Source organism: Macaca mulatta, chromosome 13 (genome assembly GCF_049350105.2).
Source record: "Macaca mulatta isolate MMU2019108-1 chromosome 13, T2T-MMU8v2.0, whole genome shotgun sequence".
NCBI classification, from domain to species: domain Eukaryota; kingdom Metazoa; phylum Chordata; class Mammalia; order Primates; family Cercopithecidae; genus Macaca; species Macaca mulatta.
Genome location: NC_133418.1, coordinates 109,679,062 through 109,706,454, shown reverse-complemented (window position 1 = coordinate 109,706,454; position 27,393 = coordinate 109,679,062). Strand labels below are relative to the sequence as shown.

Here is a 27,393-nt window from a genome sequence, read left to right as displayed (position 1 = left end):
CTTGAGGATACAGACCTCCAACATCCACTTCTCCTGTGGCCCAGGAAGGAAGTGGAGAGGTCTTCCGTGGAGGGAAGAAACTGGGTCATGGAGAACAAAGCACAACAAGGTTGCTCCTAGAAAGCAGAATTAAGGCCTAATTAAGGCCCCTTACCTACTCCACAGTAGGGAAGCCCTCATAATGTCTGTATAGCAGATTTTTAAAGCTGCCTCACAGTAGTGTCTGCCAAGTATCTCTTATTGACTCCCTTTCCAAGGTGAGTGGTTAATGCAATTATCTTGCTGCTGTTTCACCACGTAAGTTGGTGTCGAGATGGGTGCGGGGGAAGCAGGGCAGAGGATTTGTCCCATTGGTTCACAGTCTGGATCACAACTGGACCTGATGCGCAGCCTACTGTGAATTATGCCGACTTTGGGCTCCCTGGAGTGACTAGGACCCTGGGTGGTTTCCTCTAGTGGAGAAGCAGAGTGCATTCTGTGGTGGAAAGAAGGCTTGCTGAATAAAAGGGTTGGCAGTAGCAGACAGTGGTTCCTATCACACATCTCATCTGCTTCTCTATGCTTCTCAACCCCCTTGTAGTAAGACAGGGTTGTAGGGCTAGGTGGGCCCATGAAAAGTGTGAGAAGTGTCATGTATAACTCTGGCTAAGGCAATCACACCCGATTTTCCAGTCCCACTCCTTCTCCTGACAAGGTACTTGAGGAGACCCCAAGTGGGTATGGACCCTGAGGGAGGCGTCTGTTGTGCTAGGCTACTGTGACTCTGGGGTTGTTTTGTGACGCCAGCACTACCCAGCGGCCCGGTGGTATCTTAAAAACACACATCTGCTCCAGTCACGCCTCTGCTCACATCCATCTAATGGCTTCCCAACTCACTAAGAATAAAAGCCAGTCTTTCATACCCTATCAGGCCCCATGTGATCTTCCCCTCACCCTGCCTCTCTCATCCTGTCCCTTCCCTGCCTTCACACTCTCAGGCCACTTAAAACACCCTGGCACCCTTGCAGCCCCCACAGAGTCTTCACAATCATCAGTCTCTACTTGGAATATTCTCCCAGGCACTCTCATGACTCAACCTACTTCTCTTGGGACTTGACAAAAATGTCATCTTATCAGAGCAGCCTTCCCTGACCACTGCATGAAACCTGGCACTCTCTCCACCTCTTTCTCCTGGCCCTGTAGTATTTTTCCTCCTAACTGACACACTGGGCTTCTATTGCTTATTGCTTGTCACTGCTACATTCCCAAAGACCAGAATTGTGGCTCATATATAACAAATGCCTCTCTGTTGAATGGAAGGATGGATGGATGGATGGATGGATGGATGGATGGATGGATGGATGGATGGATGGATGACAGTGTTTAAAAAGAGAATACTAAAAGTACACTTGAGGAAGCCCGTAAGCAGGAGGGCTCATGATACATCTTTAACCACTAGAGCACTTTAGTTTAGACATGGTGTGGCATAAAGGGCTGGACAGTAAATATGTTAGGCTTTGCAGGCCACATAGAGTCAAAACCACATGATTATCTCAACAGACGCAGAAAAGGCTTTAGACAAAATTCAACAGTCCTTCATGCTAAAAACTCTCAATAAACTAGGTACTGATGGAACGTATCTCAAAGTAATAAGAGCTATTTATGACAAACCCACAGCCAATATCATACTGAATGGGCAAAAACTGGAAGCATTCCCTTTGAAAACTGGCACAAGACAGGGATGCCGTCTCTCACCACTCCTATTCAATATAGTGTTGGAAGTTCTGGCCAGGGCAATCAGGCAAGAGAAAGAAATAAAGGGTGTTGAATTTGGATAAGAGGAAGTGAAATTGTCTCTGTTTGCAGATAATATGATTGTGTATTTAGAAAACCCAATTGTCTCAGCCCAAAATCTCCTTAAGCTGATAAGCAACTTCAGCAAAGTCTCAGGATACAAAATCAATGTGCAAAAATCACAAGCATTCCTATACACCAATACCAAACAGAGAGCCAAATCATGAGTGAACTCCCATTCACAATTGCTACAAAGAGAATAAAATACCTAGGAATACAACTTACAAGAGATGTGAAGGGCCTCTTCAAGAAGAACCACAAACCACTGCTCAAGGAAATAAGAGACGACACAAACAAATGGAAGAACATTCCATGCTCATGGATAGGAAGAATCAACATTGTGAAAATGGCCATCCTGCAGCCCAAAGTAATTTACAGTTTCATTGATGTCCCCATCAAGCTACCATTGACTTACTTCACAGAACTGGAAAAAAAGTACTTTAAATTTCATATGGAACCAAAAAAGAGCCCACATTGCCAAATCAATCCTAAGCAAAGCAAACAAAGCTGGAGGCATCATGCTACCTGACTTCAAACTAAACTACAAGGCTACAGTAACCAAAACAGCATGGTACTGGTACCAAAACAGATATATAGACCAATGGAACAAAACAGAGGCCTCAGAAATAACACCACACATCTACAACCATCTGATCTTTGACAAATCTGACAGAAACAAGCAATGGGGGAAGGATTCCCTATTTAATAAAGGATGTTGGGAAAACTGGCTAGCCATATGTAGAAAGCTGAAACTGGATCCCTTCCTTATACCTTATACAAAAATGAACTCAAGATGGATTAAAGACTTAAAGTTTAAGACCTAAAACCATAAAAACCCTAGAAGAAAACCTAGGCAATACCATTCAGGACATACGCATGGGCAAAGATTTAATGACTAAAATATCAAAAGCAATGACAACAAAAGCTGAAATAGACAAATGGGATCTAATTAAACTAAAGAGCTCCTGCACAGCAAAAGAAACTATCATCAGAGTGAAGAGGCAAGCTACAGAATGGGAGAAAATTTTTGCTATCTATCCATCTGACAAAGGGCTAATATCCAGAATCTACAAAAAACTTAAACAAATTTACAAGAAAAAAACAACCTCATCAAAAAGTGGACAAAGGATATGAACAGACACATATCAAAAGAAGACGTTTATGCATCCAACAAGCATATGAAAAAAAGCTCATCATCACTGTTCATTAGAGAAATGCAAATCAAAACCACAATGAGATACCATCTCATGCCAGTTAGAATGGCAGTCATTAAAACGTCAGGAAACAACAGATACTGGGGAGGATGTGGAGAAATAGGAATGCTTTTACACTGTTGGTGGGAGTGTAAATTAGTTCAACCATTGTGAGAGACAGTGTGGCGATTCCTCAAGGATCTAGAACTAGAAATATCATTTGACCCAGCAATCCCATTATTGAATATATACCCAAAGGATTATAAATCATGCTACTATAAAGACACATGCATACGTATGTTTATTGAAGCACTGTTCACAATAGCAGAGACTTGGAACCAACCCAAATGCCCATCAGTGATAAACTGGATAAAGAAAATGTGGCACATATATACCATGGAATACTATGCAGCCATAAAAAAGGATGAGTAATGTCCTTTGCAGGGACATGGATGAAGCTGAAAAACATCATTCTCAGCAAAGTAACACAAGAACAGAAAACCAAACACCACATGTTCTCACTCATAAGTGGGAGTTGAACAATGAGAACACATGGACACACAGAGGGGAACATCACACACTGGGCCTGTTGGGGGGTGGGGAGCTAGCAGAGGGATAGCATTAGGGGAAACGGCTAATGTAGATGACGGGTTGATGGCTGCAGGAAACCACCATGGCACGTGTATACCTATGAAACAAACCTGCACGTTCTGCACATGTACCTGAGAACTTAACGTATAATAATAAAAAAGAGACAAACAAACAAAAGTCCATAGAGTGGAAGCAAATGTATTAAGAAAGTAAATGAATAAAGAATGGCTACTCCATGGCCCCTTGAGGCTGCTGATTGCCCATTTTAATGGTTATTTCTTGATGATATGCTAAATTAGAGGTGTATTACTCACGTCTCCCCTTTTTAGACTATATAGGGTAACCTCCTGACATCACCATGGCATTTGTAAACTGTCATGACACTGGTGGGCATGTAGCAGTCAGGATGACCAGAGCTCACTCTCGTCACCATCTTGGTTTTGGTAGCTTTTAGCTGGTTTCTTTACTGCAAGCTGTTTTAACAGCAAGGTCTTTATGACGTGTATCTTGTGCCGGCCTCCCATCTCATCCTGTGACTTAGAATGCCTTAACCCCCTGGGAATGCAGCCCAGTAGGTTTCAGCCGTATTTCACCCAGCTCCTATTTAAGATGGAGTTGCTCCAGTTCAAACGTCTCTGACATAAGTAACGGTCTATCAGAGAATGAGGAAGAATGAAGCAGAAACGACAACATGAGGAAGGGCCCTGCATGCTGAGCTGATGATAGTATCATCACATCACGCCTTGGGAAGCATAAAAGGATCTTTAGCAGGGGAGCAACATAATCAGCACCAGAGGTTTTAGCTAATGGCTTGATTCGTAATTCACCAAGATGACCTACATCATCTGTACATACTTCACGGCTGTGAAATCTTGCTAAGCAGACTTGTTTTGTTTTAAAAATGAACATAGCGCCGGGCGCAGTAGCTCATACCTATAATCCCAACACTTTGGGAGGCCGAGGCAGGTGGATCACCTGAGGTCGGGAGTTCGAGACCAGCCTGAGCAACATGGAGAAACCCGGTTTCTACTAAAAATACAAAATTAGCTGGGCCTGGTGGCACATGCCTGTAATTCCAGCTACTCAGGAAGCTGAAGCAGGAGAATCGCTTGAACCTGGGAGGCGGAGGTTGCAGTGAGCCAAGATCACACCATTGAACCCCATCCTGGGCAACAAGAGCAAAACTCCGTTTCAAAAAAAAAAAAAAGAAGAAGAAGAAGAAAAAGAACATAGCATGACTTTGAACATAAGGCTGTTATTTAGAAAATGCTAAAGAAAAACCCAGGTGCTACCTACAGAGTGAGGTGAAAAAAAAAAAATTTGGGTTTACAGTTTATTATTTAACTAATAAAAAAATACACAGATGTCCTCTCTTTATAGGTTTTCATTTACAAATTCACCCTATTTTTTCATCCATCTCCCCCTCCTCCTTTTCATGTTCAAACACTTTCATACTCGCTGTGTGCTAGGCCTGGCCTTGGCACAGAGGATATAAAGGTAAATTAAGACAGAATCACTATCCTGGAAAGAACATACATCCTAATGGAAAAGTCAACACAGAAAAAAAATTTATAAAATGTGACAGAAATATAAATTAAGTATGTGGGTACATGAAGAAAAAAATTATTTCAGAAAGGCAAGAAAGTCTTTAAAAAGGAGGTGACACCTGAAGCAGGACTTGAAGCATCACCAAGAATTCATGTGGAAGAAGGAGGGGAGAGTGGATTGCTGGCAAAGAGGATAGAATGAGGAATTAATGAAATAAAGGTTTTTACAAAAGAAGAATGTTCTATGGCTGTAACTCTCAACCTCTTACTGTGCTCCAAAAAACCTACAGGATATAATATATTCTCACCAAAAACAGTAGTTCACGACTTCAAGATGTCTCATGGGGTAGAGGAGCAGGTGCACAGCAGCAGCTGCAGTATATTCAGGAAAGGAGGGGGGATCCATTCTGAAAAAGATTAAACTATCCCAGGAATTCAATCCCCAAAGTTAGACATCGTTCCTCCTCCAGTCTCACTCCCAAGATGTACTTGGAAAAGCTCTTGGTGGTGCAAATGTATGTATGTGTGTGCTTAGGCAAGGGATTGTCCATCAGAAGAGATGCAAAGGGCGCTGGGGCCACCGGGGGTGCCATACTGGGAAACTTACACATTATCCTTGGGCCAGTGGTCTCCAAACTGGGGTATGTGTGCCACTGGCACAAAAAGCCTTCCAACAGGGACACAGACTCAGACAGTTTAAAGGGAATCCGTCTCTAAATTAATTTCCACCTTCTCTAAGTATTCTTTCCTAAAACCGATCAAGGTGTGAAGCCTGTGCTCTTTCCCAACTCCCCTTTCACAACAGCCTTCAACTAACATAAGAAAGGCATGTCTGACACTCTTCCTGAGTCTGACTCTGATACCTTGTTCTGATTTCTAAAAAGCTCCAGAACACCAAAGGGACAATTCAGAATGCTGGTGTATAACAGACTCCAGTGGAGACCACCTTTGCAAAAATTTCAACAGTGGGAAAATTATGGCAGTGGGGGAGATCTAATTTAGCCAACCCCCATCTTGCCTTTAGCCTTCAAGCTGTCATTTAGTTTATAGTTTAAATGATAACAGCCCTTGCCCCAAAACTCATCTGCCTTTGTAAAGTGAGTGAGAGACGACCAGGCTAAGAGGAGAGAGAAAGCTGAATTCTGCTAAGAAGCAGACATAAGCAATTGCCAGCCATTATTGCATTCTGGGGATCACAAGATACACAACTCCAATTACTCCTGCAGATAACGTCACTATTGTAGACTGACTTCTGAGATATCTATTCATATGTTTTGCATGTCTGAGATCCATGGCTCCACCAGGACCCACCCAGAAGCAATTCGGCACCCAGGAGGCTCACTTCCCACACCCCCGTGATTGTACCCCAATCAATCAACAGCAGGCACCCATTTCCTAGCCACCCGCACCCCTTCCCCAAACTGCCTTTTAAAAAACCTTAACCTAGAAGGCTTCAAGTGAATTAAGTGATAACTCCATTTCCAGCATGGCACGGCCAGCCTTGAGTCAATTAAACTCTTTCTTTACTGCAAAGCTGGGGTCTCTGTTTGTGCAGTGGCAGAAAGAACCCATCAGGTGATTACACAGTGACTGGATACCAAAATTCTTCTTGCATGTCACAAGGTTCCCAGTGCTTTGCTTTTTTTTTCTTCTAAGTTACTTTAAAAAAAAAAAATTCAGTAGTTTTGGGAGAAAAGGTGGTGTTTGCATGGAAAAGTTCTTTAGTGGTGATTTCTGATATTTTGGTGTACCCATCACAGGAGCAGTGTATACTATACCCGATGTGTAGCATTTTATCTCTCATTCCCTTCCAACCCTTCTCCACCAAGTCCCCAAAGTCTAATGTATCATTCTCATGTCTCTGAGTCCTCATAGCTTAGCTCCCCCTTATAAGTGAGAACATAAGATGTTTGGTTTTCCACTCCTGAGTTACTTAGAGCAATGGTCTCCAACTCTATCCAGGTTGCTGCGAATGTCATTATTTCATTTCTTTTTATGGCTGAGTAGTGTCCCATGGTGTGTGTGTGTGCGCGCACGTGTGTGTGTGCCTGCATGTATCTCACATGTTCTTTATCCACTTGTTGGCTGATGGGCATTTTACGCTGGTTCCGTATTTTTGCAATTGCGAATTGTGCTGCTATAAATATGTGTGTACGAGTGGTTTTTTCATATAATGACTTCTTTTCTTCTGGGTTAAATACCCATTAGTGGGTTGCCGGATCAAATGATGGTTCTACTTTTAATTCTTTAAGGAATCTCCAACACTGTTTTGCATAGTGGTTGTACTAATTTACATTCCCACCAGCAGTGTAAAGATGTTCCCTTTTCATCATATCCACACCAACATGTATTTTTTTTTAATTTTTAAATTATGGCCATTCTTGCAGGAGTAAGGTGGTATCTCATTGTAGTTTTGATTTGCATTTCCTTGATAATTAGTGATGTTGAACACTTTTTTCCTGTTTTTTGGCCATTTGTGTATCTCCTTTTGAGAAGTATCTACTCATGTCCCTTGCTTGCCTTTTGATGGGATTGTTTGCTTGTTTCTGGCTGATTTGTTTGAGTTCTTTGTAGGTTCTGGATTAGTCCTTTATCAGATACTTAGTTTGTGAATATTTTCTCCCACTTTGTAGGTTGTCGAGCAGCTGATCATTTCTTTTGCAGTGTAGACACTTTTTCGTTTAATTAGGTACCATCTATTTTTGTTTTTGTTACATTTGCTTTTGGGTTCTTGGTCATAAACCCTTTGCTTAAGCCAATGTCGAGAAGAGTTTTTCCAATGTTATCCTCTAGAATTTTTATGATTCAGGTCTTAGATTTAAGTCCTTGAACCAGCTTGAGTTAATTTTTGTATCAGATTAGAGATGGGGATTCAGCTTCATTCTTGTACAGGTGGCTTTCCAATTAAGTATCCCAGCACTATTTGCTGAATAGAGTGACTTTTCCCCACTTTGTTTTTGTTTGCTTTGTCAAACATCAGTTGGCTGTAAGTATTTGTCTTTATTTCGGGGTTCTCTATTCTGCTCCATTGGTCTATATGCATATTTTCATACCAGTACCATGCTGTTTTGGTAATTATTAATATAGCCTTATAGTATAGTTTGAAGTTGGGTAATGTGATGCCTCCAGATTTGTTCTTTTTGTTTAGTCTTGCTTTGGCTACAAAGGCTCTTTTTGGGTTCCATATGATTTTTAGGATTGTTTTATCTAGTTCTGTCAAGAATGATGATGGTATTTTGGTGGGAATTGCATTAAATTTGTAGACTGCTTTTGGCAATGCAGTCATTTTCACAATATTGATTCTATCCATCCTTGAGCATGGGATGTATTTCCATTTGTTTCTGTCATTTATGATTTCTTTCAGCTGTGTTTTGTAGTTTTCTATGTAGAGATCATTCACCTCCTTGCTTATATTCCTAAGTATTTTATTATTATTATTATTATTGCAGTTGTTGTAAAAAAGGTTGAGTTCTTGATTTGATTCTCAGCTTGGTCATTGTTGTTGCAGAGCAGTGCCATGGATTTGTGTATTCTGAGACTTTACTGAATTAATTTATGAGACCTAGAAGCTTTTTGGATGAGTTGTTAAGGTTTTCTAGGTATACAATCGTATCACTTGGCGAACAGGGGCTGTTTGATTCCTCTTTACCAATCTGGACGCCCTTTCTTTTTTTCTCTTGTCTGACTGCTCTGGCTAGGACTTCTAGCATGATGCTGAATAGCATCAACATTATGGCGAAAGTGGGCACCCTTGTCTTATTCCAGTTCTCGGAGAAAATGCTTTCAACATTTCCCTGTTCAGTATAACGCTGGCTGTGGGTCTGTCAGAGACGGCTTTTATTATCTTGAGGTATGTTCCTTATATGCCAATTTTGCTGAGGGTCTTAATCATAAAGGGATGCTGGATTTTGTCAAATACTTTTTCTGCATCTATTGAGGTGACCATATGATTTTTGTTTTTAATTCTGTTTATGTGATATATCACATTTATTTACTTGCACATGTTAATTCATCCCTGCATCCCTGGTATAAAACCCACTTCATTATGCAATACTGATATGCTGTTGGATTTGGTTATTCTGTTGAGGATTTTTGCATCTATGATCATCAGGGATATTGGTCCCATGGCTTTCCTTTTTTGTTACATCTTTCCTGGTTTTGGTATTAGGTGACACCGGCTTCCCAGAATGATTTAGGAAGGATTTCCTCTTTATATTCTGGAATAGTTTCAGCAAGACTGGTACCAATTCTTCTTTGAATGCCTGATAAAATGCAGCTGTGAATCCATTTGGTCTTGGACTTCTTTGGTTGGCAATTTTAAAAATTACTGTTTCAGTCTTGCTACTTGTTATTTGTCTGTTCAGAGTTTCTATTTCTTCCTGATTTAATCTAGGACATTTCCAGGAATTTATCCATCTCCTCGGGGTTTTCTAGTTTGCGTGTGAAAAGGTGTTCATAGTAGCTCTGAATGATCTTTTGTGTTTCTGTGGCATCAGCTGTAATATCCCCCATTTAATTTCTTTTTTTTTTTTTTTTTTTTTTTTTTTGAGATGGAGTCTCGCTCTGTCGCCCAGGCTGGAGTGCAGTGGCACAATCCTGGTTCACTGTAACCTCTGCCTCCCGAGTTCAAGAGATTCTCCTGTCTCAGCCTCCCAAGTAGCTGGGATTACAAGAGCCTGCCACCACACCCAGCTAATTTTTGTAGTTTTAGTTGAGACGGGGTTTCACCATGTTGGCCTGGCTGGTCTCAAACTGCTGCCCTCAGGTGATCCACCCACCTCAGCCTCCCAAAGTGCTGGGATTACAGGCCCAATGCTGTGCTTTCAACACAATTTATGAAGGATCTAAATGAGGTGTCTGCTGACAAATTATTAAAAATTAATTTTTAACAAAAGTTTGCTATATGATTTTTGGTCTGTAACTTATAAGAAATTCAAATAATTAAGTGGCTCTGCTATGGCAAAACTTCTAGCCGGGCGCGGTGGCTCAAGCCTGTAATCCCAGCACTTTGGGAGGCCGAGACGGGCGGATCATGAGGTCAGGAGATCGAGACCATCCTGGCTAACACGGTGAAACCCCGTCTCTACTAAAAAATACAAAAAACTAGCCGGGCGAGGTGGCGGACGCTTGTAGTCCCAGCTACTTGGGAGGCTGAGGCAGGAGAATGGCGTAAACCCGGGAGGCGGAGCTTGCAGTGAGCTGAGGTCCGGCCACTGCACTCCAGCCTGGGTGACAGAGCGAGACTCCGTCTCAAAAAAAAAAAAAAAAAAAAAAAAAAAACTTCTCCATCCACTTACTTGTGTGAACAAGGTTTTTAAGTTCTCATATCTATGCAAATATAAAATAGAATACTGACACTGAACTCAATCTAACAATAGTCATCCAAGAGCATATAAACCAATTAAAAACAATATTTAGATCTCTACCTCATTAAGATGTGCATTTTGAATATAATTTTATTTTTATATTTAATAGCTATTTATCAAAAAATACATCAACGCTGCTCTGATCAAATATATGCTGCAATAATTGAAAAAATAACTGAATATAGAATTTAAAAAAACCTTGAAACCCTAGAGTCACAAGAAATTTTTTAAATGTCACTTTCTATTTAATTATTTCTGATGCAGAGAAACACGACTTTTAAGCACAAAGACATTGAATTGCATTACAATAACATTATATGAAAGTAAGAACTACACAAACTCTCCACACAAAATGACTCCACCCAAACCCCTGCACTAATACACTTGACCAAACTTTAGCAGGGCTTCTAGCAAGGCCATGCCCCTAGGATGACTCCATTCCCCCTTAAAATGCCAAGAAAGTTCAAAGCTGTGAATAGAATGTTTTGTTCGTTCCAGCCAACACCTGGTGATAAGCCAATATGCTTCTCAACCCCTCTTTACAGCAGTTACTTTAGAAAGTTTGCAATTATAATCCTTTCTCTGTCCCTTTGGGATGTCAACCTTCTACTACCTAGTGTGTTTCCTGAAGGACCTGGGATCAATCTCTTCGAAACATAAACACTCAAGGATCCAACTCTCTGTGGGAGGGTAAGGGCCTCACTTCCATGGGTGTCTTGTTCCAACTTGCACAACTACCTGCTGTCATAAAGATATGAGCAGTTTGTTTCTTCTCCAGATAAGTGCCAATTTGCAAACCCAGATGGTTCAGTTACACGGACCAAACCTCCCTTAACGCCCCTTGTGCCTTTCCTTTCACGTACTCCAATGTTGAAAAAGTATTCTGCCTTTTTTGTTTTGGCAAAGTGGAGCTTGGTTTACGCTGGGCTCTCTTCCCCCTGCAGTAGTTAGTACTTAAGAAAATCTGTCTTTACTGCCTTTAAAAAGTATCTGGCTTTATTTCTCTTCGACAAAAGATGCAGAAATAGTTTGAGGAAAAGGAAAGATGTAACCTTTCTGACAGCTGTAGATGTGTTCTTGTATGTTTTTAAGTGATAGCAGTAGACATCAAATCGTATATGTTGTATACAAACAGAGCTATGTTACAGTTTTACTTTAAATATGAACATTTACAATGTGCTGGAAACTATGCCCTCCTTTGTAATCATTTAAAATTATAAAATTTTTAGATATCAAGTGTGTGAGAGGTAATCAGGTTATTTTAAGTTAGCTACATGAGTAAGAGGTTCAAGTTCATGGCTTTGGAGCACTGTTTTCCTAAAGTGTGATTTTTAGACCACCCTGTATTGAAATTACCTAAGTGCAAACTCAAAAATGCAAATTCCCTGGCTCTTATCAGGCTTACTGACTCAATCTGTGGGTTTGGGAAAGACATCAGCATTGGTGGAAAGAAACCAGTATCTTGCATGAGCATTTCCTAGTTAATTCTAATAGCAAAGAAAGTGTGTGACCCACCATTGCAGCTCTGGAGCCTTTAAACTTCTGAGTGACCCAACCAACTGACCAATGGTGAGTTTAGGAGGTGGCTGGAGGTGGGTCCTGAGACTTGAAACAAAGGGTCAGTGAGGTGGTCACTGCAAGAGTCTGGACAGAGTGGATGGCGTTGAAGGAGACAGGCAGTTTCGGTTGTAAATGACATTATGTTAAAGGACTGAAAAACATTACTATGCTGTCTTATGCCAGCTCCTGGAGCAGGCACTCCTCTGATGTACGTCGTCAGCTGCCGGTCAGTTGACACAGTAGCTTTCAAACTTTTTTGTCCAAGACCAACAGTAAGAAATAATATTATGCATCAAAAGTCAATTATTATACATATATACACAGACATATCTGCACATATTGAAAGCAAACAAAAATGTCATGAAACGATATGACCCCCTACTAAGGGGAGATACGTTCTGATGTTTCCGATCCTAATCCACAGTCTGGTGTTCTGTTTTGCTGTATGTCTTTAATGCTGACCACAATGTCCAAACTAACGAAAGGACCCACTAGTGAGTTATAACTCAGCGTTTTTAAAGCACCTGTAAATCTGCTCTGATGATAATAGGATGGCTTGCAGGAGCCAGCAATCATTGGAGCTACAAAAGAGACATCAAATTATCTCAGCTATATTTAACTAACTTCATTAAAACAATAAATCACTTTATGTTTTGCTAATAGCCTAGCAGTTATCTCTCTGTGTGCTGACGCCAAATGCTGTGTGTGCTTTTACGGTGTGCACTCTCCTCACCAGGCCGTGAACCCTCGCTTAGTCATTCTTTTCTTCTCGGTGCTTAGTAGAGCATGTTAAGCGCTGTTTATAAATCGTAACTATAGGAATATTATGAAACGGCATTTTAAATATTATGCAAATGAAAGTGAAAGTTAAGTTTTAAAATTTTTGCTTTACTAAAGCTAATAAAATATTCAAAGACAAAAATAACCATACCTGTCTTGTCACATTCATTTATATACTTAACATAACATCATCATTATAATTATTCTTTTTTGCTTAATTATCAATTGCTCATATAATAAAAGTGAGTAATGCAGGGTAGAGGCCACGTTACTTCAAGCTTCACCCTTTGCCTTGTACAATAACCACAGAAATAGCATGACTCTTCGGCAAAGTGTAGATGGCCCTCTCTTTTTTGCTGCTCACTTTCAGCAATGGTATAAGCTAATACATTCCTAAGTTTTTCAATAGCTTGAAGGTCACCTTTATCTTCATGGAGAGGGGCATGAAAAATGTTAGAAATGAGATGAAATGTTTGCAATCAGTAATAAATACAACTATCTATTGTTATTGAGCACATACAGGCCTTAACAAAATTTGAAAGCATTCATTCACATTTTCCATTTAGAAATCTTTTATTACGTGCATGTATATGGTATATACCACAAATTGTTATTATTAAGATCATTGAAAGTAGGTCCACTGTATTTAGAGCAAAATCAAATGTTGATATGAAAATCTAGGTCTTATCCCAACACTTCGAACTACTCAGGATCATGTAAAACCAACAGTCAGATCATCCAGGGCAATCTCATCCCTCTCACCAGAGTGACTAGGCTGGTGCTAATTAGCACCTGCCATACCAGGGGCCACAGGGTTGATTCAGGAGTGCTCTAACCAGCACAAAGCTTAGAACTTTCTGTTTGGTGCTTGTGGGAGGCTCTGTCACTCCATCTGGATGGATGCGAATCAGGAACCAACATAGCCCCAATTATTGCCAGGTATCGTCCTGCAACTACTACAACAAAGTGCTTTATGGTGAAACTAACATGACAGACAGCAGAGAAAAGAATGGAAAGAAACTGGCTCTGTGACGATGCCTGCTGCTTGCGCAGCCAGCCCTGAAGTTAGCCCCACCTCTGGATCTTTCACTTACAGGAGCCAGTAAATTTTCTGGTAACTGAAGCCAATTTTAATTGTCTTTTTACTTGTGTCTAAAAATACTCTAAAACTAATCTATATTTATACAGTAGTGATTATAGTTCCTCATTATACCAAGGCAAAAACTTAACTCCAAATATAGAGTAATTTTCCCAAGGTCAAAACTGGATAGAAACTCAGGAAGGTCTGACTACAAACCTGTCTTTTTCTACATTACCACGCTACTATTAAAATAGCTTATGATGTGTCTAAGATCCATCAAGCTTCAATTCAGTTCAACACATTGAAAACCTGCAACATTAAAGAATAAAATTTCCCAGATTTTCTTGTGTCTGTGTTGATTTAAAATTGTTTTCTCTGTTCTGCTCATGAGAATTTTTAATACCTCATGATCAAATGGCATCAATCTCTCATAGTCTTTTCACTCATAGGGTGGCATTAAAAAGCCCTCATCAGATGAGACATACTGGACAAAAAATGATTCTATAATGATTAAGGAACTCTGTGAGGTGATCCAGTGAATAAAATGTTAAATCACTGGTAGAATTTCCTCAAGGCACATTCAGGAAAATACAAAATGAAAACAAATCCAGGTAGCACACTTGCCCACACTACAGTAATGAGCCCAAATCCAGGTGTTTGCTGCTCATGCCTCAGCTTGGCCAACCATCACTTCTCCCACACCAGGCTGCAAGAGCCTTCACAATGAAATTTCCAGCCCTACACTTCTATTCCTTTCTCCAATCATCTACAATCATCACAAAAGTGGTGGGATATATATCTTTTATTGAGACAGGGTCTCACTCTGTTGCTCAGGCTGGAGTGCAGGGGCATGATTTTGGCTCACTGCAACCTCCACCTCCTGAACTCAAGAGATCCTCCCGCCTCAGCCTTTTAAATAGCTGGGACTCCACTGTTTTTACCACATTGCCCAGGCTGGTCTTGAACTCCTGGCCTCAAGCAATCCGCCCGCCTCAGCCTCCCAAAGTGTTGGGATTACAGGTGTGAGTCACTGCACCCAGCCTAAAAGTAATCTTTATAAAACAAAAATCTGACACTGTCACCACCTGGTTGAAAACTTATGTCTAACTGATCCATTCCCAAGATAAGGTCTATCCTTTAGCCAGGTATACAAGAGTTTTCATTCCCAGCCCCCTTCCTATCTTTCTGGCCTTATCCTATGCTCTCATTTATACCACATTATTTAAATTAACTAAGGGTACTAGGTTATTTCACGATTTTATCAAAACTGCTAAATCTGTCTTGAATGTTCCCATCTTTCTTATATTTCCTTCTGTGATGCTCATGACAAATACCCTTATCAGTTAAGACTCAGCTCAAAGACCTTTTATACTACATGGCCTTTCCTGGCTATATCCCTAGCTCCACTGACTCTATTATTAACCATTTCTACCTTTCTGCCTCCACATCTTTCATTGAGTTATTTGTTTACCATCCTCATTTATGAAGAGATCTCCCTGGCTGTCAAGTCGGCATCCTGCGATAGCTGCAATTTTTACGTCCTATGGGTGCCAATACTTGATGAAGCAGTAGGCACTAGCTGTGAGGAAAGGGCATGGCTGTTTATTATACATTCCTTCACTGCAGAGGCTAGAGAGTGTATTTATGAAATAGCAATTAGGAGATAAATCTGTTTGTAAGTTTGAAAGGTACTTAAATGAGAGGAAGGAGCTTATACGATCAACAAAGAACGGAAGAGCAAAGGGAGTCCAAGTCACTAAAGATTTACGGTTGAGTAATAAACACCTGCAGAACCATGAAGTTTGCCAGAAAGAGGAGAGCACTGTAGTAGGGAGGTTATTTTCAGATTCTTTTCCCTCACTGCTTTTATCATGTTAAAATATGCTTTGGTATTTGCTGCACATAATTCTGAGATCGTTTATGTATTCCTCTGTCTTTCCCAAGACTTATACCCCCTGTGAATTTAGAATCCACATGCTTTGCAGGAAGGAGAGTGTACTCCTTTCAGCTTATTAATGAAGAGGCCTGGGAGGGCTGAAGAATGCACCAACAGCTCAGCATCCCACCAGAGTCCTCTCCAGGAGCAGAATGCATTATTATTTATGATGGTACTGTGTTCACGGTCCTTCGACCAATTTTCAATCTCTCCTACTAAATGATTACCTTTGCCAATGGGAAATAATTTCCCAACCACAGAGAAGGAGTTTTCAGCCTGCCAGTCAGGCCAGTAATCACAATCACCCCAGATGGGCTTTTGTAGCCAAATTTCTCAGGCAAGGGAGGTAAGGGAAAGCAAGACTTGAGGAGCGCGCCCATATGTGAATCTTGACTTTGTGAATTCTAGCTTGTAAAACACGGGAGCAGTTATCTAACTTCCCTGGGACTTAAATTCTGTGTCTGTTAAAATGGTGACGAATCTACTTCATGGGGCTGATGTGACAATTCAGTCGTGTTACAACATTCTCTTCCTCCTCTTATAGAATAGTATCTGGTGGGAAGGCTAGATGTGACGAGGGAAATGGAGGGAAATGGATGAAAATGGTTTATCTGCTCCACTATTCGAGTGCAGCCTGAGTGCCTAGGATAGACTTCTGGAGGTATTAGTTCGCCTTGTTATTATTATGTGGTGACACTGACATCTTTAAATTGTCTTTTCTCCAATTCATGCTACTATTCACAAGTATTCATTGGTTTCATGTTTCCTTTCCACATCATATGCAAACTTCTTTACTTGTCTTTTGAGGGACTCTTCATAGTATATGGTCCATTTGGGCCAAACTAACTTTCCAGCTTACTAAAGGTAAGACTTTGTATGGGCTGATAGGCATGTAAAATACTTATGTCTTGGCTTTGCCTACATGGGTATATCAGGCTACAATGACTCTTCTCTTTTCAGTTCCTAAAGCAGAAAAGTGTCATGCAATCTCATGCAATCAACATCAAATTTGGAATCAGGAGACCTGTGTTTGAAAAAGGAATTGGATATCTCCTGCTTGTTGAACTTCGGCCAATCACCCTCTAGTAATCTGACCTTCAGACTGGAGATGACAACACTTGCTTAATAATCAGCCTCACAAATGTGTGTGAATATCAAATGAGCTAGGGTATGGGAAAATTATAATCCTCAAATTCAGAATTCACTATCATGCTATCTTGTATTCCTTGCTTTGTTTTTATGAGTGACTACACTGTTTTCCTAAGTTGCAAGCCCACTAGAATTAGGGACTGTATCTCAAACTTCCTTCGGGTTCTCACTACAGGAGTAGCATAGGGTTCAGTAACAACAAAGCAGCAGCAACTACAGTATTAATTTTAAAAAGTAGCAAATATGTATTTTAATACTTACTACAGCCCACGCATGGTTCAAATCACCACTACTACAAAGTTATGTAGGTAAGGAAACCTAATATTTGTACTTTATAGTACAGAACTGTCTGAATTGGAAAGGGAAGATTCTAAATGTTTTAATCAACACATAAATCTGCATACAGATAAAAGCAGGCACCAGGCAAGAGGAGAGCAAAAAGTAAAGAATAAACAGTAGGGTAAGTCCAAGAAAAGCCAAAGCACTGGAGGGGAGGTAGGTTTGTCCAAACCACGGAAATTCTAAGGACAGCGGATAATATGCTTTCGTTCTGTGTTACCACCCAAATCTCGCCTTGAATTGTAATAATCTCCATGTGTCAAGAGCAGGACAAGGTGGAGATAATTGAATCATGGGGGCGGTTTCCCCCATGCTGTTCCTGTGACAGTGAGTGAGTTCTCACAAGAGCTGATGGTTTTAGAAGGGGCTTCCCCCTTGGCTGGGCACTCATTCTCTCTCCTGCCACCCTGTGAAAAGGTGGCTTCCTCCATGATTGTAAGTTTCCTGAGGCCTCCCCACCCATGCAGAACTATGAGTCAATTAGATCTCTTTCCTTTATAAATTATCCAGTCTCAGATATTTCTTCATAGCAGCATGAGAACTGATGAATACAGCAGACATTGTTAACATTTTGAGAGCTCTTAAGTAGGGCTACAATTAAAAACTGAAAGAGGCACTCATTAGGATGCCCGTAAGGGGCCCCAGCAATATTACTACATTTTTCTTGTCTGTCTGCTTTCCCAGTCTCCTAAAACACTACTTTGTACCTTACCCTCTCTTCAAATCTCCAACTCTACCTCCTTTCTACTCACATTAAGCTGATTCCTTTCGTTGCAATCAGAAGAGAATGTCCTCCATCTCTTACCACTACATTTCCCCACCTACTTGCATCTGTGCCCATCAGCTTCCTATCTCTCCTGCTATTGGGGGAAACTGACAGGATCCTATTCAAGGCGAATTGTTCCATCTGGATTCCAGGTCTCATCCACTCTCACCCATTAAGACAGAAATTCTTAATATTTAAAAAACATATTTATTAAAGGAAAATATGTAATAATGAAAAAAAGGATGATCTATGAAGGAGAGGGTAGAGTTTCTTGATTTCAAGATTGCTTGTTAGTGCTTGTTGGTTTCCCCTCATCCTCAATTCTTAATATTGTAGTGTCCTGGGGCTTCATCCTCTCTCCTCCTTTCTTCTCTACCTACTTACTTCCTTGAGAATTTTACCGAGCCTCCTAGTTGTGACTCCTCTTGATGCACTGAGAATTCCCAAATGTATTTCTAGTCTCTACTTCTCTAATACACTCTAAACTCACATAGACAGCTGTCAACAGCTCAACTTGGATGTTCAAAAGCCATATCAATCTTTTAAAAAACTATTCTGAAATAATTATAGATGCACAAGAAGTTGCAAAATAGTACAGAGAGGTCCCGTGTAACCATCACTCAGCTTCCCCCACAATGACATCTTACGAAAAGCCATACCAATTTTAATATGTCCCAAATCAAACTATCCCCAAAAGCTATGTCTTGACATTCAACAAATACTCATTATCTCTTCTTTGTACACATGGCATTTATTAATACACTTAAATAGTACTTCTTATAGTTCACTCAATATGCACGTATGCATGTACACATATGCTTCAATAAACTATGAGCTTCTCAAAGGCAAGGGTCATGGCAACCTTTTACTTGTCTACAGCACCCAGAATGGTGACTAAACATTTCCTGAAAGTATTTGGAATAAATAAAGCTTATTCAGGTCAGAATCACAGGAGTCAAACAACTAGACCAAAGCCAGAGATCAATGGGCAAAATACTTATTTAAAGATCAAAAAAAAATTCGAATCAACAGTTAGTGTTCTTTAACCCTGAGAAAACATTATATAACACTTTTATAGCTGAGTTCAGTATGATTATAGTTTAGCAACAACAATAACTATAAAATTGAGTGGGGGAGAAGGCTAAAAAAATGAGTATACCACTTTCTACTTAGGAATAGAAGCTTCACAAACGCAGTATCTTTAAGACAAATGTGCATTAGGTATATATCTTTCCTATTTAAAAAATTACGGAAAAGATCACAAGATCTTCATTTAACGATGTAATGTATATACCAAAAATTATAAAGATCAATGTAATTTAATACAAATATATAAACCTCTAGACACTGGAAAAGGCAAATAATTACACATACATGTATTTTATTTGGCTTTAAAGGTGTTATATCTTGAATAAAGTAAAATCCACTTACGCATAAACAAAAATGTACATATGACAGTATGCTTACTTTGACAAATATTTTTCAATAATTGTTTCCCATTTTTCCACTTGGGCTTTAATGACAGTCCTTTTGTAAAGTATTATTAAGCCTATAAAGTCTCTAAAATCTTATGGAGGTTTGGCTCCAGAAGATATACTATTATAGTGCAGAAAATGTATAGTGATTTCTGCAAAAGACAGATAACCTCTAAGGTTTTATAATTTATTGTTAGCTAGACATTTGGTTGGATATGTGTAGAAGGAACTATTTTCTCCATCTTTCAAGTTCCTACCTTGACCCATAAAGCAGGAAGCTATGTCCCAAGATGTCAAGTACTCTTCACCCCCACTCCCCATTTCTGAGGAGAGGAGGAGTGGCATCTGGTAAGCGAAATGGGGAGAAACAGTTGATGATGGGTGGTGAGCTCTTTCCCTACCTTTCTCATATCTACCAGACTTGAAGAAGCGCATACACTCTTCTGGTGGTGTTGTCCTTCCAGTGGGAAACATTTGCGGGTCAGGCCCAGACTTTTGCTACAGAGAAGTATATCTGTCCAACATGTTTATGTGGCTACTGAGCCCCTGAGAGTGACCAGCCTGAGTTGATGTGTGCTGAAATATACACTGCATTTCAAAGGCGTTTTTGTTTTTTTTTTTTTTAAACGCAAAATATCTTACTGTCATTTTTATATTGATCACATGATAAAATAGTAATACTTCGGACAATTTCACCTATTTTGTTTGATTTTTTAAAATGTGGCTATTAGAAAATTTCAGCCTCCACATGTGGCACACATGATAGTTCTGCTGGACAGCACTAATTTGGGGGCCAGCTCTCTGGAGCTCACGAATAGGAGGCAGCCCTTCTGGCAAAGCATGTATGCTCTGCAGAACTGACTGTCCTCGGCAGGGCTGTCTGAAGACTGAGTGCAGGGTGTAGGATAGGAGGACAAAAATAGCAGAAAACTGACATGGAAAACAAAGCCACAGTCTCCAGGCTAATTCTACCAACAATAAAGCTGCTATTTTCTTTCTGGGTACCTGATTCCTCTATCTCTTAAGTGATTACAACTTGATAATGGAAAAATGACAATTATTTATTACTTTTTCCTGATTAAAACCCAAAGATATGATAGAAATATTTCTGCTCTCTTGGAAGTAGCACAAGCACAAAATTCAGGGATGAGCACGCAGCAAAGAAAGTGGTCTTCTCCAGGTCCTTAGGGGTTTAAGTTTCAAAAGCTTCTAAGATTTCAGTGGAGAGTTCTGCCCTGGGTGGTTCTCAGCTGAAACAAAAGTGGCACATGAGTGGGAAACTGGCCTGGGAAGCAGGTTTCTAAGTGAGATTCCCCTGCAAAATGACAGTGAGAGCCACTGGAACACTTAACTGAGAGGAACACGGGGCTTCAGTGGGGAAATGGAAATCAGGAAGGTAGAGCGACCATGGCCAGGGATATGTGAAACAGATCAGTCTCTGCCAGAGGAGGCAGTATGGATGGACGGAAACATTGTCTTTCCTCCATGGTAGACATATGCCGCAGTTAACATCCTGATTGGAGACTTTAAAATTTTTTTTATTTTATTTATTTATTTATTTATTTTTGAGACAGCGTTGCCTATTTGAATTGTGAACTGAAGTTGCTGCTTTTTGCATGCAAGGCTACTTTTGCTTACATTTTCTTCCAAGTGAGCAAAGTGAGACAGTGACTTCAAGAAAAACAACACAGAATTTGTTGTCATGATAAAATTGGAACTTTCAAGCAAAAATTCAAATTTTGGAAAACTTGGATCTACCACTGTAAAGCTGACAGCTTCCCAATACTGACAGACTTACTGGCTGAGATAAGAGCTCATATTAATGAATGAGTTTTTTTCATATTCTCTGATGCAATCTATCAACATCTGGATGATCTATATAACTCAGTGAACTGAAACTTCTAAATGCCTTCATGCAATTATATTACAAGATCATACCTGGGAAATGAATCCATTCAAGTGCAACCTAGACCAACAGTTTTAATGCGACAGGGTACAAAAAGTTCAATAATATGGCTTCATATGTCACACTGCAACTAGTCTTTAAGACTTTATCACATGTTGAGTTTCAGTGTAGTATCAAAGAAGAATACTCCAAATTATAGGCTATTAAAATACCTCTCCCTTTTTCAACCTCTTATCTGTGTAAGGCTGGGTTTTCTTTCAACCTAAACAACAACAGACTGAATGCAGAAACTAACATGAGAATCCAGCTGTGTTCTATTAAGCCAGACAAGAAAATGTAACACAGTGCTGTTTTTTCATTATTTTCTGTCTTGGAGATACAGTTGTTTTTCATTAAATATGCTATTCATGTCAACCTATAATGGCTCTATTATTGGTATTTTTAAATAAATAAGTTTAAAATTTTGTTTTTAACTTCTTCTACTTCTTCATTTTTTTTTTTTTTTTTTTTTTTGAGACAGTCTCTCTCTGCCACCAGGATGGAGTGCAGTCGCGCTATCTCAACTCAGTGCAACCTCCGACTCCCTAGTTCAAGCGATTTTCCTGCCTCAGCCTCTCGAGTAGCTAGGATTACAGGCATGTGCCACCACACCCAGCTAATTTTTGTATTTTTAGTAGAGACAGAGTTTCACCATGTTAGCCAGGATGGTCCCGATCTCTTGCCTTGAGATCCACCCACCTTGGCCTCCCAAAATGGCCTCCCAAAGCTGGGATTACAGGTATGAGCCATGGTGCCCAGCCTGTCTTTAACTTCTAATATGATAAATATTATTAGATACAACCGCCATAAACAAAAACTCTTTAGAATCCTCACTAATTCTTAAGAATACTAAAGCATCCTGAGATCAAAGTTTTGAGAATGACCAATCTATGATAATTATTTAATCAACCACTTAAGTATAAAGTACCTATTTTATACTGTGCTAGGTCATAGGAAATAAGAGATAAAAGGCACCATCCCTGTCCTCAAAAATTTCCAATTTCATGGGCAAGGTACTTCTCAATTAACATAACTTAAAAATTGTTTTACTATATAACTTTTAAAAACCTTCATTTCACATTTCTTATAAACATGTCTTTTATAGCTTAATGTCTCCCATGGAAACTAATACTGTATATAGCACATAGCAAATGCCTAAATACTTCATGATTCACTCTGAATCTGACATATGGCATCAGAAAGTCACAATATACATTAAATAAACATTTTTCTGTAAGTTTCAGACACTGATTACTCATGGTGAAAGATGTACTGCCAACCTTAGTTAAAAGATAGTATTGGCAATGCAGAGACCCTGAAGTTACAGCTACAATGCAACCTTTTGATCAAGACTTAAACTTTTACAATAAATTTCATATTTAGGTCAAGTTGTACTTTTTAAGATTAATTTATTCTACCAGATGTTCAGGCCAACAGGCTGAATAATAGGATAAGGAAGGAAACGATAGCTTATTTCGAGAATCTGAACAGTAAACAAAGATGCTCTTATGCTGTTTCCATAACTCCAGGAGGCAGAACCAAACAGTGGAGATTAAAATTAGGCAAAAGATACCTTTAATTAAATAAATAAAGCAAGTAAGCAGGGATACTGGTTTAATTATCAGTAGAAATGAGTTTGAAGGTTAAAAAATAGACTAGATAAGAGGTTCTCAACAATGTTTCTGCTCCAATCCAAAGGAGACAACCTGTTTCCCATTAGAAGCAGAGGTTTACAATGGCAAGGAATCACGAACGGTATGAGTTGGAAAGGTAGCACGTGCAAGGTGGGGGAAAAGGGAGTGGGAAAATACATATTAAATTCCAGGTTGAGAAACACCAGTCAAGGTACCAGAAGGACTTTTTAAATTGTATGATTACCTGGGAGTTTTTAAAGAAGGATCCTGGCAAACTTCTTGACAGCATTTCATAAGAGAGAGAAGTATTTTCCACGCATTTATCTATGGATGTAGCAGTACTAGCTATTGAAAGCAAGTGGAAAATATAAAACACAAAGGCTAAGATTACACATATGCTCCCCATTGCTAACCACCTAATACCAAGCAAATCAAGTTCTGACCTGCCTTTCAGCCTCTTTTACAACCATTTTCCTGGATTTCTAACCCATTCACTTGTTCCCTGTTCCTTCTACAAAAATGCTTGTAACAGCTGAATTGACAAGCAACAAAGGAGCAACTCTAATCTGATTGAACTAAAAAAAAAAAAAAGCAATTTAGATTTGGTACAAATGCACTTTAAACATTTGCATCCTTTTCCCTTCTACATATTAATCATCTCAAATGGCACACAAATTCACTGACTATATGACATAATACTATTTGTGAATATCTTTCCCAGAGATTCTAGGAATTCTGCAAATGTAAATGGCAACGGAATGGCTGTTACCATGAAAGCAAAGAGCCTTCTCTGGTATGTTTTACCAGTGGACTGGGCACTCAATTCAGGCCTTGGGAATATTCCTTTCTAAATTCTAATATCTGAACAATTGCTTATTGTTTTTGTTATGCACTTGAGAATTAGCTTACCAGTTCTTTCCAAAAATTTCTTTCTAAATTAAATGTGGGTACACATTTGAAAACTGCACACTATGTATGAATAGTACACACTTATTTTACATTTTTAACATCATGTACAAGCTGTTGGGAACATCTGGTGTTTTGAAAATTTGGGCAAATCCAGCTGCATTTCCTCTTCCAAATGTGTTCTCTGACATCTGCAGGTTGTGTTTCATTTTGATTTTTATACTCTCTCTCTCTTTCTATCTAAATAGGGCAGCATTATGTACTTTCAAACACGCATTTTTTCCAACTTTATACTTTTCCTCTCTGAACAAAAAATTAAAAACTTGCCAATTAATAAAATGAGAAAAAATGTTGTGGTTAAAGATATAAAGTTAATTTTAAATGTATCTGTCTCACCTCTTTATAATTTACTTTAATCAGCAGAAAATCGCCTCCTGAGAACAGTTTACAATAAAGAAATATCTATGCTTGGATTATACCATCTGAGCTAAGAGAAAACAACACAGTAATTAACAGATTGAATCTTTACTGGGTCAGGTGCACCTCTAACCCAACAAAATACGCATATGTGCACCAACAACTGTGCCACACATTTTCAGGGGTTGGCGGACATCTTGAAAGAAGTATAAGGTTAAGAAACTAAAGCGATGACAATGTGAATAATTCAAAATCACCTAACTTAAAGCATCGTAAATAACAGCTAAAACGCAAGTGGACTTTATATCCTACTCTTACATGTAATCATACATAAAAGATTGCTGTTGCCAAGTCTAAAACTCTGTGTCCTCTCCACCTGCACGCTCACAATTAGCATACAGTCCCAGCTGACCCTGCTGGCTTCCCTTCCTGCCCTCACATAAAATATTTAAAACAACCTCCAGCCTGAGGGTGGGGTGGAAAACCGCCTGGGAGCAAAGGCACCTCCACCTTCCTGGATGACCTGCTGGCCTGTTAGCCCGGAAGGCTAGTTCACAAGTCTCAAATCTGAGCTGGTTCCTTGGATCTTAAACTCCCAACTTGGCTCGGTTCCTTCCCATATATAACCAGGTTCCTGCCTGGACTTTCTCATTTTTATTCAGCTCTGCTCTGGACACATCCCAGGACATGCTGCTCCTACTGGGCTAAAAATGCTCAGGGCTCTCTGGTTCCACTGCTCTCCCACAGTTTCTGGAATGGTTCCAGGTCCCCTGACTCTAGTTGCTTGTTCTATGACATCTTAGAGATAACAGAGTTCAGTGGTTAAGAGAAAAGGCCATGGGATAAATCTCCATGAGTTCAAATTGACTTTTCTATTACCAACTTAACTTTGGTAAGCCTCAGTTTGCTCATCTATAAAATTGAGGTAATAACATTATCTCCCTCACAGATTACTCAGCCACAACCTCTGTCTCAAGGAAGCAGAAGTCTAAGAGAGATTCCTGAAGCTAAACCACACAGCTGATAAGTGATGGGTTCAGAGTTCAAAGCCAGGTTTATATGTCTCTAAACACATTCTTTTCAAATACATGACGCTCTTGTCTTTTAAAATCATCCTTATTTTTCTCTTCAAAACCAACAAAAACTATTATCTCCTTTTCATAGCAGTGGTTGTGAAATTTAAAACCAAGATACATTACTAGGGTTGCAATAATAAGAAAATAAAGAAGTACTTGGTTATCCACAACTATTAATCTAGTGATTTGGTTAAAACTAGCATTCTTCACAGAAGTTGGAACCTCTGCCTGTGCCAACCTCCAAGTGAATGATTTGCAATTCTTGGCCTTTACAGTCTATTTCCAGGATAATACTAATTAAAATAATAATCTTTGGGATAGGGTACTGGGCAGACGTGGTGACTTGCAGGGAAGGAGAAGGCAACAGCAAAGACGGCAAGAGAGAAAATCAAATAGGAGCTCCAAAGGTGACAGACTTCAGCAGTTGAGTCCAAAGGCTAAGATTTTCCAGGAGAGAGATATGCCCAGAGTTCAAGTAGTGAAAAATGTCCATTTGTTTAGCAGCAGTATCTGGGTGTGGAGATGGGAAAGGGGAGGAGGAAAACCCATATTATCTATTCTGAGTGAGGCTACACATTGCTGAGGGATTGAGTGCAGGTATTAAGATCCAGTCAAAGGGCACCAAACTGAGAATGGGGGAGACATCAGAAAATGCAATATGCACTTCCTTTGATAATCCTATCACCAAGTTACATACTGCATGATATGAATAATAACTTTTATATTTTTAATTTTTTATGTTTTTATTTTTTTGAGACCGAGTCTTGCTCTGTCGCCCAGGCTGGAGTGTAGTGGCATGATCTCAGCTCACTGCAACCTCCGTTTCCTGGGTTCATGAGATTCTCCTGCCTCAGCCTCCTGAGTAGCTGGGACTACAGCTGCATACCACCATGCCCAGGTAATTTTTCTTTTTTTTGGTGTTTTGTTTTTTTTTTTTTTTCAGTAGAGACGGGGTTTCGCCATGTTGGCCAAGCTGGTCTCAAACTCCTGACCTCAAGTAATCCGCTCGCCTCAGCCTCCCAAAGTGCTGGGATTACAGGCTTGAGCCACTACGGCCAGCCAATAACTTTTTTAAAGACTCAGGTTAACCCAAGCTAAGTTGTTAGCCTGGTTTCCAATGCAGGTAATCTGGGCTGGGCACTGGAGCTCCTTTACATTTGTCAACTGGAAAGAACAGAATGGCATATTTACTATAAAGTGACATGAGAACTGCAACATGTACTAAGTATACATGTAAATGAGAAGAGTCACCTCTATTTTAGCATATTTTTATATCTGTAATAGAGAAAAACAACTTCCCAATTAAAATGCCTCCTTCATAGCAAATAAAAACTTTTTAAAAAGCCAACATGTACTTATTTTCCATTTCAAGAAAGGAAATAAAAATAAAATCTACAGAATGTAGGAGCAATTTTCATTTTTTCTAATGTGCTCAAACCACTTTCAAGTATCTTTTTGTTTACCTTGGTCACAGCTTTTGGAGAAAACGTAACTGCATCTACCACAGTGATGAGGTCACCTGGGTGAAGACGATCAAAGTACTTCATGCAGACATCATAGGCATGAAGCCACTCTGGTGAAGAGCCTGGGACTTGTTTAATGAGATGAGGGTCTCCAGTCCAGAACAACTTCTGTAACCACATGGTGTACAGAGAGCTTGGGGAAAGCATCCGTCCATCCTTTTCAGGGATTTTGGGAACAAGTTTGGAAATAGATAAAATATTTTGACTTGAAAGAACCGGCTCCAATGCTTCAAGAGGATTCATGTTTTCATCTGTCAGCTTTTTGTAATTAAGACC

At 39.6% G+C, this 27,393-nt stretch overlaps 1 protein-coding gene across 2 annotated transcripts in view; it reads right to left on the bottom strand.

Moving 5' to 3' along the window:
* NBAS (NBAS subunit of NRZ tethering complex) overlaps window positions 1-27,393 on the bottom strand; it is a 390,381-nt gene that overhangs the window by 74,681 nt on the left and 288,307 nt on the right. For both annotated transcript variants that reach the window (XM_015111744.3, XM_077960110.1), the window contains exon 44: window positions 27,058-27,392. In XM_015111744.3, the coding sequence (XP_014967230.3) occupies window positions 27,058-27,392 (335 nt within the window). The remainder of the gene's footprint in view (window positions 1-27,057; window position 27,393) is intronic.